General features: G+C 36.5%; 1 protein-coding gene across 2 annotated transcripts; it reads right to left on the bottom strand.

Annotated features, from left to right (window-relative positions):
* Positions 1-440: 440 nt before the first annotated feature.
* On the bottom strand, positions 441-14,192 carry LOC103481423 (protein phosphatase 1 regulatory subunit 1B-like). Of its 2 annotated transcripts, none has more exons than XM_017310631.1 (5): positions 13,769-14,192; positions 5,005-5,088; positions 3,485-3,560; positions 1,551-1,667; positions 441-1,465 (listed from the first exon to the last, which is right to left on the bottom strand). In XM_017310631.1, exons 1-5 carry the CDS (start codon positions 13,895-13,897, stop codon positions 1,362-1,364), a joined length of 510 nt encoding a protein of 169 aa, XP_017166120.1. In that variant the 5' UTR covers positions 13,898-14,192; the 3' UTR covers positions 441-1,361. The 2 variants fall into 2 exon arrangements, with proteins under 2 accessions (XP_017166120.1, XP_008435051.1); XM_008436829.2 differs by having other exon boundaries at positions 441-1,468; positions 13,769-14,191.
* Positions 14,193-14,526: the final 334 nt, after the last annotated feature.

Raw genomic sequence — 14,526 nt, 5'->3', positions numbered from 1 at the left:
AATATTTGTTTGTGAGGGTTTTTTTAACAACCAAAATCACAGATTTGATGGCGCTAATTTATAAATATTTGTAAGGAATTTTTATATTTGTGCTAATGTGTGATGTTAAATGCATCTTTTTATTAATCGCCATATCAATCACGGATTTGACATCAAGTAAGGCTGAGGCAGGAGTCACTTAAGCCGAAAGATTTAGGCTAATTTTGAGAAAAAAATTGCAGTAAAAATCTGAGAAAACGTGGGAATTTGTAGATTTTGTGTGAACATTGAGTGAATTTTGCATATTTATTGAAAAACTTATTCATGTCATTCATGTCAACTTATTCATGTCATTTGGAGTTTAGAGAGCCACATAAAAAGCTGCAGCGGGCCACATTTGGCCCGCGGGCCTCGAGTTTGACACATGCGTTTTAGATATTCAAAAGTTAATCATACCAGACTAAATATACAACCCATTTTATTCTCTTAAAATAAATATGTGACATTCTTAAAAGTGACACAACATTCTGGACCACCTAACCCATTTGATACACAAAGGAAAATATTTTATTGCATAATTTTTACAGGCAGATTGTTCAATCCCACTTAAAGCAACAACCTGTTTGAATAGATTTATTAAGAATGAATGCATTAGTTATATACACAGGTTAATATAATATATAAAGATTAATAAATGACCAGGTAATTTATTTCACCGTGTAAGATTACCGATGTCAGTTAAAAGTGCTTTCTCAACTCGATCACATTTGCTACAGTGACCATCTCACAAAAGCCTGTTCATAATGTTCCAGCAGATCAACATGGCCACATTATCACGATTAGTTGGATTAGTCCCCATAATTATTAAGATGGCAGCTGTGCAGATGCGATCATCTGTTACTCATCCTCTTTCCTCCATCGACCTTGTGTGCAAATATTCAACAAAGTTTGCATCTCCAGAGTGAAATCCTGATGATCTACGACCAAACATGTATATGTGGCCATTATTGTAGTTGATAATGTTAAATGTATTTATGTGGCACTTTGGTGTATGTGGTCTAACATCTTAATTTACAATTTGTAGCCAATAAACTAAACTACAGCTAAAAATCTTACTCCTGTTTTGATGCTGACATGGAATATTTCTCCAGCTTTCTCGGCTGTCTCAGGTTAAACTTTAACCTATATCTGCTCATTTATATTCTTCCCAGATGATTGTATGTTTCCTCTGCTCTTTCTTTTTCCACTTCCAGCTTTATTGTTGCATGCATGCACACACCTGCAGACCTAAAAAGCACATATGTACACGCAAAAAATGTCCACGCATGTGCTGCACAGGCGCGTTCTCTACAAGCTCTCTTGGCCAGTTTGTCTTCTTTTTGTCATTCCCCCTTTCCTTCCTCCAGCTCTGTGGTCTCGGCTCTTGCGGCTGAACTTCCCAGCATCTCACAAAGATCCGTTGAAGGTTCGCTTTTTTCTCTTAAGTCTGCTGCGAAAGAAGTTTTAAATGGAAAATCACTTCCTATTCAGAAAAAGCTTCAGTATTAGAGGGGAAATTGTGCACCACCCACTTGTGGTTGATGCCGCCTGCTGTTTTTCCTCATCATCGTGTTGCTCCTCTTCCTCTCCAGAAGAGGGCGCTTCTCTGTCCAGAGACTTCAGGTGGGCCGCCGCCAACATCTGGACAGCTGAAAACACAAATCAGTAAAACAGAAACTCAAACAGATGGAAGGGTTAATGTCTGTGAAGTTTGGGCTAAAAGCGTTTAACTTACAAAAGAGGAAGAAGAAAGATGGTGAATTTACCATGTCTGATTGCTCAATAAGACTCAGGTCACATTGTTTAGGGACTGAATCAACACACTGACCTCTAAACATGCTTACATCCTTATCTACAATTATCTTGTTCTCAAAAGTTCATTTTTAGCTAACATGGTCGGGGAACTAATGCTAAAAAGTCACTTGTCTTTGTTCTGCAGTGTTGCTATTTTCTGTCACAAACAAACCATCTGCCTTCATGACGTAATCCAGACCATGATTCATCTGACCAGGTCAGAAACAAGGGAGTTTGACCTTTCCAGAGGGAGCTGGGAGTGACCTTAGCGATACTCCCCTACATATTAAATATAAAATAATTATTTAAATTTCTGCATGGGTTGCTGGAGGAACTTACCTTAGAATACCTTGTCTTCATTAAGGTACCCATATCAGCAGTGATCACCCATCACTGACAGCGTTAACATCTTATAAAACGATTTATTTTCATTTGCAGTGTCATGAGGTAAGCTAGTCATTTCATTTGGTCCTCCAGCTGTACTTTCCAAAACAACAGAGCTTAGATCATGAAATAAACCTGAGGGATAAAACCTGGGCCAGCAGCCCGGTTGGAAAAACTGTCCTACTAATATATGAATAAATTCTTAACTTGTTTCAGTGTTTTAGTGCATTTGTTGACCTTTTCCAAATGTTTATTTATTTCTGCATTTCTTTTTTACTCTGGTCCTCCAGACATGCTCATCAGTTGTCTGCTAAAATGGCTGCCAAACAGCAAGAGAAAAGAAATAAAAACATCTCAAAGAATTTGAAGACTTTTGAGCCAACATCTACCTTTAAGCTTCTTTTTGTTCCTACAGCAATATCTCCTTGTAATGCTTTTTATTTTTATTGTTTTTATTTTTTAATCTTTGATAGTTTGTCTTTTTGTTTTTATACTTGCTGCAACATCAATTGTCCATTTGGGATATGAATAAAGCTGAATCTGAATCTTTCTAGCTTCCTGTGACAGCTTGCTGTACCGCAGCGCTAATTCTACTTTGTGGAAGCAAAAAGTGGAAATTCAGTCTCATAGGTGTTATTTTTTTCATTTATCTATTCTGTTGTACAAGTGCTGCATCTGGCAACATTCCTGTCAGTATTTCTGCTCATGTCGGGTGAGCAAGATTTCTTAATATCCTCAAGATTTGCACAGTCCATTTAAAAGTTTTTGACCAATTTCTTTGTTTTATGGGGGAAATTATTTTCATTTCTATGATCAAAGAAGCAAAAAACCTTACAAAAATGGTACCGCCATATTTAAAATTACGACCCAATTCTTTATCATCTCTGGCCAAAATTATTAACATCCAGCAACAGAACAGCAGGCTATAGAGACCGTAAACTTCAACTTGCTCCCCCACTAACAAACACAGAAATATTTTTGCTAGCATTAACAGCAGCATGTCTGAATATGTGAAAGAGAGCATGTTGCAGCTGCAGCCCCTAATCCAGGATGATCCAGAACGGACCCACAGCTGTTTTTGCTCCTAATCTGGCATGGCACACTGATCCACACTCACTGGCGACACAGAAACCAACAAATCAGACTGTTTGTGGATACAAATGTCTGGATTTTGACAGACATGCTCCAACTCAGCATTGGATTCTTCATTCATGTTTGTGGCATATGATAAAAGAACGAGGAGACATTTGCAAGATAATTTAATACATTTAAAAAAAAAGGCATTTACCGTTAAGTGAGGGTGGCTGGTAGGTTGCCATGTGAACCAGTTTGGCTTTCGTGGATCCATTTTCACCCAGAACCCACTGTGGAAGCAATGAATGAGAATCACTGTTTCACTTAACATCTGGGGAGAAGACTATAAAACAGCTCAACATTATCTTGTTTTTGTATTACATGCAAAAAATGAAAATGAAAACAGAGATGTGTTTTATTTGTAACTGATGGCTGGAATAAAAAGTAGAAGAAAAGATGACACAGAAAGGTTGTTACTTTCGGAAATCAACAGAAAGAAAGAATATTTTTGGAGTTTTATCAGGATGTGTCTGGCAGAAAAAGCAACTCAAACTTTGTTGTTTTTAACAATTTTACTTACTTATCATTTTATATTTTAAATTTGTAGGTAAACAGAAATTAAAATGAGGAAAATGAGTTAGTCAACTTATCTTATAGCAGAGCTGGTCTGCTTTTTCAGAGATGAACTCTTACAAAAGTTTGCAAATCTCTCTAACTTTTTCACATTGTAACCACAAACTTCACTTGTATTTAGTTGGGATTTTATGAGGTAGAACCAACACAAAGTACTGCAGGATGAATGATTTTCAGCTTTTTTCCCAACAAATTATTATCTGAAAAGTGTGGCCTGCATTCAGCCTCTGTTAGTAAACACTTTAAATATTATATTTTTCACTGAAATGACAGCTGCGTCTGGAGGTTTCTACCAGTTAGTCTTTTCTGCGAATTCATTTGAAATTATTGTCACAATTTTTTAATTATAACTAATTACAGCTCTTACAAATGTCGTGATCTAAGCCTTTTTCCACCTCAGACGCCAAAAAAATAAAATAAAATTAGCCTTAGTTTAATTTAAAGAGAGCATCTTTTTCAACGTTTTCTATTTCTCCTTTCTGAAGTTAAAGGCTTGCACCATATTTTATCAAAGCGTGTCAGAGTAAAGAGGCTGAATGCAAATGTCACACTTTTAGATCTTCATATGCAAGATATTTTGAACATTATTTCCATCCACTTCACTTTGTGTTGATCTGTTAAATAAAATATCGTGTTTTTGTGCGACAAAATCTGAGAAAGTTCAAGGGGTGTGAATAATTTTACAAGGCCCTGCATACATATGGAAATAATAGAAACATATTTTAACATCAACAGCATAAATAACATTAGATTGTATTTGTTACATGGAAAAACCTTTGCTATTTTTAATATAAAAATTCATTTAAATATAAATTGCAAATATTCCAATGCTAACTTTTTAACTTTAATTTCCATAAAATGTTCATTCGTAAAAAAAATTGTTTGCGCCTTTACAGCTTGAGAGTAGGAGGTTAAGTTTAGAGAAAATTGTCTCTCGTTTACCTACTTTCTTTATAAAACACCTAATTTCCACATACTGCAATGAAACAGACTAGCAAAAAAATAAAGAAAAGAAATAAAGTCTGCAACTCTTCATCATGAAAGCAGATTAAAGTTTGATATAAAAGTTCTCTGGTTTGACTTGTAACTCCTCGGTGATACCTGACGCGAGCTGCTGTCTTCCTCTGGTGATGGCGGGTCTGTCAGTTTGAAGAGAGTGGCAGGTGTTGGCCTCCGGCGTCGAATCTTTGCAAAGACAAAAAGAGAATTTTCTGTCTTTATTTGCTTGTATCAAACTGCAGTGTGTAGGGCTGAGTGCATTTCCATTTTTTATGAGTTTGCAACCAGGACTTTTTGCTTTTGTTCTGGAGTTGGGGATCTCATTTCACACCAAAACATTGAACTTGTTTCTTTCCTAAATGCTGCCATGGCCTCTCATGTCATCCGTGATGCATATATAATTGTTTGAACGAATGACTTTGTGATCTTTATGCATTTCTACCCAAGGATTGATCAGACATGTCGAGGTTCACAGATGTCTTTCTGATTTTTGCCTTGCTTTTCTGGATTTTTTTCCATGATGTCACACTAGAAAGGGTAAAACCTTAAAACTCATCTACAGATGTGATTTTTTTTTTAACTAAAATGTTTAATTAAACCTACTGGAGTCTCCTGAATATTTTAATACACACCAATCTTTAAAATATATTAAAAGAATACCTAAAAATGTATTCTTTAGTCTGGCATATAACAAATTGAACTAATTTGGGTAATCCAGATGTAAAACAGGAGACATTCTGTCTGATTTAATGTTAGACGATGAGAAAAATTTAAATATCTTGTGCATAAATAGCGTTGTTTCCAACACTACACAAGTTTTGCTTCATTGTATGTTTTTTATCAATGGTGGAATTTTGATTTGTACCTTTATTGTCCTTTTGTTTCTTGCTATGAGATGCATAAGAGCTATTTGTTATTTACAAAGCAGCGTGAGTCACCGGCTACAAAAGTTATGCAACTTATGAAGTGCAGAACAAAGATCCAGCTCCTTCTTAGCAAATTGTCCAAAAATAAATCCTAGCAGAGGCTCCCCAAACTCTATAAACTAGGTAAAGTTTCCCCCTCTTTAGTGATTCAGTGCATTGCTACAACGTCCATGAAATGCTTTCAATTTTAAATATTTTCACATTTAAAACATTACTTTTATTACTATGACATGTTTGTACATTTTGGAAACGTTTAAATGAGTGGCTTTTATTTGCAAATTTGCTATTTCTGATTTTCAGGCAATATTTATTTTCGTAATTATACCTTTTCAGGTTCTAGTGTGTTACTACGAGTATTATTTTATTATTAGAGCGCCTGCAGAAGGAAGGACAGCAGCGTAGGCAAAATACATGTGGGCGGCTCCTCCTACTGCCTCTGCTTCCCTCCATTTGACATATTTATCTCTTCAACCGAATATACCGCTGATGTTTGAGAATATGATTTAAAATCATCACAGAAAAAAATAGACAGAAATTTTAGTGAAAATCAGTACCTTGTTTAGGCGCCTGTTTGAGAGCTTTTGAGATGTAGACCTTTGTTGCAAGTGGAGGCAAAAGGTCAAACTCATACTGAATGTTGTTGTTATGAAAATCTGAGATACAAAAACACCAGTGGGAGGTTAAGGCTGTGTAAAATGTTCTTTTACACATGTACACAGCAGGAAGTGGGATTTTTTCCTTGGTTTTAGAAATTCAGCACATTGGATTTCCATGTAGTATCACCTCACAGAAACAAGGTTATGGTTCAGATCCTGCTGACCTTCTGGGGTTTTCCTGTGTTCTCCTTTCCACACCTGAATGTGTTTCTTCATTTCCAATACTGCCCAACTCTGTCAATATTTCTGCCTGATGAAAACCAAAAGTTCTGCTTTTTTTTTTAAATTAGAAATTGACAGTAGACAAATAAAAAGACTTATAATACTCAGGTTGTCCCCCAGTGTATTATAAGCCTGGCGGGCCACCGGGCTTAGTATTGCTTATTTATTTAAATCTTTTTAAAATGTTTGCATTTTTAAGGCTTTATAGTTGCTTTACAGGTAGTAATCTTCCAATCGTTTAATAACACATCAAGTGATATTTTCAAATTTTCTGTCAACTTTAAAAAAGTTTAAACTCAAAAACTTTTCTGCTGGATGAATAAACCACAAGGCTTAGCAAGTTTTCCGGGGGAAACCTTGATAGTGTAATGTTATCTTCTGGCAGCACAGTCAGTGAAAAGACTGATGACTTTACAGTCACACAGCAGAAAAAAAGGTAAATGGGTAAAGAAGCTGATTGTTTCCAAGTGAAGAAGTGGAAGATTGAGTGAAATAAAATAAATGTACAAATATTTATTGGGAAAACTGAGAAAATCTATTCGATAGTTTTAAATCCCAAGGCATGGACTATGGGATCTATTGCTGACGTATCCAGGATTTGGTCAACAATTGTTGAACCATAGAGACAATAACAACGTTTTCATTAACCTTAAAATTGTGCAATTTCACATTTTGAAAATAAATTTGCTTAATGGAAAAAATGTCAATTTTGAAAAAAATTCTAATTTTTGATGGAAAGTTTTGATGCTATGGTGTTTTTTATGGCCAAATCGAAAATACAGTATTTAGCTAAGCTGGGATGTAAACACTTATTTCGCATCACACAAGTCATGTGATCAACAATCGAATGTTAAAACCTAAATAAATTCTTAAAATTGAATAACATCTTTTTAGTTCCTCCAGGGTTTCGCAGTGAACAGACGAAGAAGACGGCAGGAAGCGGCAGAAGGATCATGGCGCGGCATGTTTTTTAATGTCTTAATGCGTGATTTCAATTGCATTTCTTTTTTAATGGAAACAGCACAAATGCATAATTGTTTTTTTTTTTTTTTCCAACTTTAAAGTTTCACGCACATTTTTAATGGAAACACAGTCAGTGTCAGAAGCAATTTTAAATGGGCTAAAGAGAAAAACTACTTCATGTTGTTTACACCAGTTCTGACCCATTGATCTGGATGTTGCAGCTGAAAATCGGTCAAGTTTTTTGCAGCCTGTTTTTTTTCCTCATATTAGTGAACAAATAGCCTCAGTTTTTTGTCGTTATCTGACAGGAGGCGGCTCCCCGTGCGGTCTTCCTACGCTTTAGCCCATCTGCTTTGAGGTTTGACATGCTGCGCATCACCATCACTGTTCTGTTGTTGGTTGAAGTAAAGACAGTTGGACCAAAGACATTTCATTACATGTTTTTGTACACGATTAATCAAACTTTGTACAGTTTTTATTTCTTTTCCTGTTAGCTAAAAATCAAACTTCCACACTCTGTGTTACAAGTAAGAGTTAGTGAATGATTAAGAGTAACATTTAACCTCAAGAGTCTAAAATTGCAACATTTATAAGCCATAAATGCAGAGTGGGGTCAGAACTGGTTCCTAGAGAGGGTTTTAGAGAGATTCTTAATCCCTTTAGTCGTAAAGATCAGAGGGTGGAGCCACAAATCCCTTGTGTTCATATAATGCTTGCATTTTATACTCTTAGTAATACTGTGTCTAGTCCAGTTAGCCTGCAACCTGATGAAACAGATGAAGAAAAGCATGTAATTTGTATTTAACCTGTAATGTTGCACAAGTAAAATAACTTTCTGAATATGTGTGAGGCATTTTGTTGAATAATGTCTCTGGTTGTGGTTTTTTCTGCACTCTGAAGTCTGAAAGATTCGCCATGTTTTCTCCGTTTGTGGTTAACAATTCTCACTTAATTCCTAGAAGTGTTAATGAAGGAAAAGGATCAGCTCTGTAAGTATTCAGTCTTTGCATTTATTTATTTACTTAACTTTAAAATTCCTTGAACATATGACCTGCTTTAACTATCAAAGAAACAGCTTAAATGAAAATCTAAGCATTATTCCCACTTCCAGAACTTCTGGCTAAAACTGTTCAACATTTCGTACAATTTCTGCTGCAGGCACAATGCCATGCTTATTAATTGATAACCGAACAAATACTCTGTCGTTCCTGTAAATTAAATAACTTCCCGTCGGTTCGTGTCTGGAGCTCTGGGGTGAAATTTAGTTCTTGGCTTTAACTGCCCTTGCCCTTAATTCAGTACTCAGCTAATCTTTTTTTAATCTGTAGCCTCCATCCTTGGCTGATTCTTTCTCAACTTTTAATGCTTTTTCTTTTTCTAAATATTGTAATAGTTAACTGTTGTGCTAGAAAACTGGGATATATTGGAAAATAAGAAGGTCACGGGGGTGCTTAAACTACTGAGCTCAATTTCTAGACGTTAAACAATGACCAGATTCCTGGAACTGCTATGTGACTTCATCCAGTCGAGTGACTTGAATGCACTTGAACATGGCCGTACTCCATGACCTCTGGACTTGCTTCAGGAGAACAATCCAGAAATGTTTTTGGCTCCTAACTGTTGGAGTTTGTGCACTGTAGCAGGAAGGTCTCAATCTCTTAGATGACGTGTCAAACTCAAGGTCCGGGGGCCAAATATGGCCCGCCACAGCTTTTTATGTGGCCCTCTAGACTCTAAAGTGACACATAAATAGAACCGTTAGAATAACAGCGTGCTTAAATATTTATCAATCAATTCAAAACAGTTTTTATCGGTTTACTGCCAAATTGCATCAATTAGGCTGCGTCAGAAAATTCAAGCAAAAATCAACAAATTCCTGTATTTTTTCACGCTAATGCATAATTGTGAGATTATTGCAGATTTTTCACAAAAATGGTGAAAAACATTGGGTCTAAGTGACAGTTTACTCCCACCTGCAGGTGGCAGTATTTATTACTTCCACTAAACAACTTAATGATGAGTTAAAATCCATAATAACGCAGCGAGTCATGAAAAGTCACATTTACCATCATACATAAGTGCAGATATTTCCAAATTACTACCAAAGAAATTTTTATTTTCCAAAAAGAAAATAAAAGTAATCCTGGAGGGGCAGAAAAGATGTAATTTAATTTTAAGAATTTATTTACGTTTTAGCAGCTTAACAGGTTTTATCAATACATTCTGGCACAACTGGCCCTTTAAGAACATTCATGATCTTGATTTGGGCCAAAAGGAAAATGAGTTTGACTCCTGACTTAGATGGATCAATGAACCTCCCAAAGCTTAAGATAACACAACAAGGCTTAGCAGAGCAGCAGAGTTAACGAACCATGATGAAAATGAACCAACTCTGAACAACGGAGGCCCAGGAGTCAAAACTAATGAAACGCAGGTGGTGGCAATTTTCAGCCCAGGGGGAAAGACAAGGCAGTGAGCCATTTCAACACATAGAACTAGGAAAACCAGAAGTTCAAGCAACTTATGTAGTAGAAAATGCAAAAAGAAATGTAGAAAACTAAAAACAGAAGCAATTAATCATGATGTGAAGCTGAAAAACTGCCAAAACGGTTTTCTTGGAAGGAAAACTGGGAAAAGAAACAACCAAATCTGAACCACATGCATGTGAGAATGTAAACAGGACCAAAGATCAGGTTCAGATATTTCAATCAGGGATCCAAATAACAACATGGTGCCTGACAAAAGTGTTCATGCAAATTGTTTTTACATTTTGTAATGTTTTTTTTTTAATAGGACTTTATATTAAGAACTGATAGTGAAAAAAATGTGTAATATTCAGACTCCAATACTGCAATCACAGTCTGGAAACTGAAATCTTCATAGTTCTTTTTGATTGGATGGACAGCATTCATGTCATCAACTCAGGTTCACAAGTACACGTAGGTCTGGACTTTGATTAGACCACATGTGTCAAACTCAAGGTTTGTGGGCGAAATCAATCAAATAACATAATATTATCTGTTTACTGCCAAATTATATCAATCAGTCCCTTCGGTTTCTTGATAATTAATGTGGAAATTCACACAAAATCAACAAATTACCGAACTTTTTTGAGCTAATACATAATTGGGAGTTTATTGCGGATTTTTCTCAAAAATTGTTAAAACCTGTCTTATTTGTACTGAAGAAATTAACTGATGTCAGATAATAATCCATGATCTACACAGTGAGTAATAAAAAGTCACATTTACCATCAAAAATAAGCTAAAATATTTGCAAAATTTGATTTTAATTGCAAAAATCCTTTAAAAACAATCACAAAATCCTGGAGGGACTGAAAAGATATAACATTATTTAATTTTAATAATTTATTGATATTGTAACAGTTTGTAGACCCGGCCCTTTAAAAGCATTCATGATTTTGATTTGGCCCAAGCTGAAAATGAGTTTGACAGCCTTGGATTAGACCATTTTAACCCATGAATAGGAGTTCATTCCTATTCATTACATGGTTTTAGTTTTAACTCTACTTATATCTAACTGCTTCACATTTACATTAAATGTAAATGCAGATTTACATTTATCTGCATCCATATTTCAACACTGATCAGCTTCCCACAGCATGATGCGGCCACCACCTTCCATGTGTAACTGTTCTTTAAAAAAATCAAGGTGATGATTAGTTTCTGCTAAAAAAAAAAGAAAAAAGAAAAAAAGTTTTATTTTTGTATTTTATGAGCAAAAACCACATTCCTTCACAAGTTCCCTGTACTTCCTTCAGGACTTGTGGCAAATTTTAAGCAATCTTTGTAGAGGGTAACTGTGTTTTTTGGTTTTCTGATGTTAGCCTTTACAGAACAATAACACACAGATCGACTCTGTTTTCTAATTAGGTTAGTTCTGCCGGTTATTATTTGCAGTTCACCTCATATAGAGTTCATGTAAAAGCTACACTTTGTTACATTTCAGCTATGCACTACTTTGTGTCTATCATTTAAAATCCCAATGAAGTGGCGTTGTTCTTTCTGGTTTTAATGTGGCAACATGTGAAAAAGTCTGAGGACTAAGTGAAGCCTCTTTTGCGAGCCTCTGTAACTGGAGGGTGCTGAAGCAAACGATGACACGCTTCTGCTCTAGAAGGGGCAAAGAAAGTAGTCCGACACTCTGGGGACAGGAGAGCTATAAACAGCAGATGTGCAAGAAGTATTTGAGTGGCTGGTGATGATTGATTTATTAGTTTATTTATGCATTCCAGAAAAGAACAAGCTTTCCAAACAGATGTTTTTTTTGAAAAGTTTCTCATCGTTCACTTGGGGAAAATTATTCGGATCTCTGACATGGCACCTGTCTCCATCCAGTAAGGGTTTCGCTCCAGGCAGCAGAATGCAATCTTAGGACTATTTGAGGCAAAAGAAAAATATACAATTCGCTTCTCAATTGTCTGCATGTTTCACCTGCACTTGATTTAGAAAGATTCAGCCTCAGGCTCGAGGCTCCTTTTACATAACAAACACACACACAGTGCACCTCCTCCCTTTACATGAGTAAAAACGTGACCTTCTTCCCTTTCACATATGTGCTTATGGTGCTTCTGCTATGCTCAGACAAATCTCATTTTCGGCTTTACAGATGGCTGCTTTATCCCTCACTTCCTCCTCATCCGCCACTCTTTTGAAGGGCAGACAACTCTCATTACTTTTAAAGGCTCCAAAAACTATAAGGCAGCACAGCTCAGCTTAATCCTAGAGCTGCTGCCCACAGGGTAATGTGGAGCGAAATGGAGTTTGGTGAAGTCTTGTTATGTAAGAGCATTTTAACCTCAAACTTCTATAAAAGTCTCATGCGCCAGGAATATGTCTGCAAAAACAAAAAAAGCAGCAAAGTATCTGAGACTAACAGAAGTTGTCATTAAATGTCCGCCATTATGACCTTGATCTGACCTCGCCACGTCACAAATACACATTTGTTCTTTTGAGGTCATTGCTAAAGAAACTAGTAGGTGTTTTTTCCTACCATAACAACAGAAAGTTGAATGGAAGGAAAAAGTTTGGCTTAGAATAGTCTATAGTGGTGTACATGAAGGTAAATTCATACTGTTTTGTGTGTTTTTGTGTGTTATTCACTAGTTGTGTCGCAGTTTGACGTGGCCGTGGAGGGGGGTCAGTGTCACTCCCCCGTTGCTAGGAGACGATGGTTGTGGAACGGGTTTTTCTAACGGCTGTGTAGCAGTACTGCTCGCGGAGTTACTTTTTAACTATTATTAAGTTAAAATGTTGCAGACTCAATCACACACCCTTATTAAAATGCCATTTTGACTTGTGTATCATCTTGACTTGACTATATTTTGCAGAGGTTCTCCAAATGTATCGTCCACATTCGTCTTCAGGTGATTTTCTGTCTGATATTGTCCTGGACTCTTGACTCGGCAAAGCCAAAACTTAAATTTTACTTTGATTAAGTGATTTGGATGTACGGTTGGGAGTCATATGTTATGGAAATGTGGCCCAAAAGTTTACATTTTGCTTCATCCAGCCATAACACATTTTTTGCAAAAGATTTTAGGCGATTTTAGTCAGGACTGAATGTTTTCTTTGAAATAACTCCACTCCCCAAGAGCTGCTATCCTGCAACATTTAGATGCATCCCTTCTCCAGCATATCTGAATTAAATGAACCAGTTTCACCTGACTGATAGCTTTGAGATCATTTTGATTTGTTGTAACCTCTCTACAACATCTGACGTTAGCTACAGGAGCCAAATGACCAGGGTTTGTTTTTCTCCAGCTATTTGGTTTGGTTTGTAGAGAAAACATGTCAAATATAAAAAAAAGTAAAAGAAAAAAAAAACTGGCATGTGTACAGTTTTACGTGCAACTTCTATAGCTTAAAATGTGAACTTTTTGAACTGAATTTCTGAAATATTGAAACTTTTTAATGATATTGTAATTGACTAAGATGCGCTTATATTGCGTTTAATTTAATACATCGCGGTAAACTTTACATTGGTCCACTATCTTTCCAAATCTACACATTAAAACTTTAAACATTTAAACGTCCCTGGAGGTGTAAAACACAGGATTATCACGCTGTGGGGCCTCACCATCTCCACCTGTCGCGGATCCAGCTGCAGAGAGATGGAGGACGGGACAGAGAACTGGATCTTCCTCCGCGCATCCTTGTCCGCCTCTCGCTCCATCATCTCCGGGTCTGTGGGCAGCAGCGGGTCCATGGCATCCAGCCTGTCACCTCACCGCAGCCGAGCGCACCGACGTCCGGCTTTAAAACCCAGGCGGAAGCAGCAGCAGCAGCAGCGATTTAACTATCTGTGCAGTTTGTGGTTAACTGTCCGGTGGTCAAAATGAAGCAAATGCGGGTGAATAAAAATATTTGAGTCTCTCTGAAAGTGACCGATTCTCCAGCTTCCTCTCACTCTCTGGCGCTTTTTCTGCCCTCCCCTCTCCCACTCTCTGACCATATGCCTGTCCCGCTGTGATTACTGACCTGTTCTACATAACGAGGAGAAACCGAGCTCTGTGATGCCTTCAGCTGCCGTCGGAAATCCAAAATTCAAAGTGGATGAACTAGAAATGTCGTTTTAAGTGAGCCGAGTAAGATGTATTCGTAAACAACACAGTTGCAAGTCACGTTATTCATTATTATTATTATTATTATTATTATTATTATTATTATTATTATTATTATTATTATTATTATTATTATTATTATTATTATTATTATTTAGCCTTTTCTTCAAATATATGTACATTTAGTATTATTATCTTTAGTTATTATTTTGTTTTTCAAGAGAAATTTCACAAATGGGGACTGGTAACACTCCAGTTGCGAGCTTTTCTACAT

This window comes from Poecilia reticulata, linkage group LG19, assembly GCF_000633615.1.
Source record: "Poecilia reticulata strain Guanapo linkage group LG19, Guppy_female_1.0+MT, whole genome shotgun sequence".
NCBI lineage: Eukaryota > Metazoa > Chordata > Actinopteri > Cyprinodontiformes > Poeciliidae > Poecilia > Poecilia reticulata.
The sequence above is the reverse complement of the archived record's forward strand: the minus strand, read 5'-3'. Positions and strand labels throughout refer to the sequence as shown.

Coding starts and splice junctions, on each gene's coding strand:
- LOC103481423 (XM_008436829.2), bottom strand. CDS start 13,897: ATGGACCCGCTGCTGCCCACAGACCCGGAGATGATGGAGCGAGAGGCG. Junction 5,089..13,768: donor ATCCGCGACAGGTGGAGATG/GTGAGGCCCCAC, acceptor GTCTTTGCAAAG/ATTCGACGCCGGAGGCCAAC. Junction 1,668..3,484: donor CCAGCCACCCTCACTTAACG/GTAAATGCCTTT, acceptor TTGTGTTTTCAG/CTGTCCAGATGTTGGCGGCG.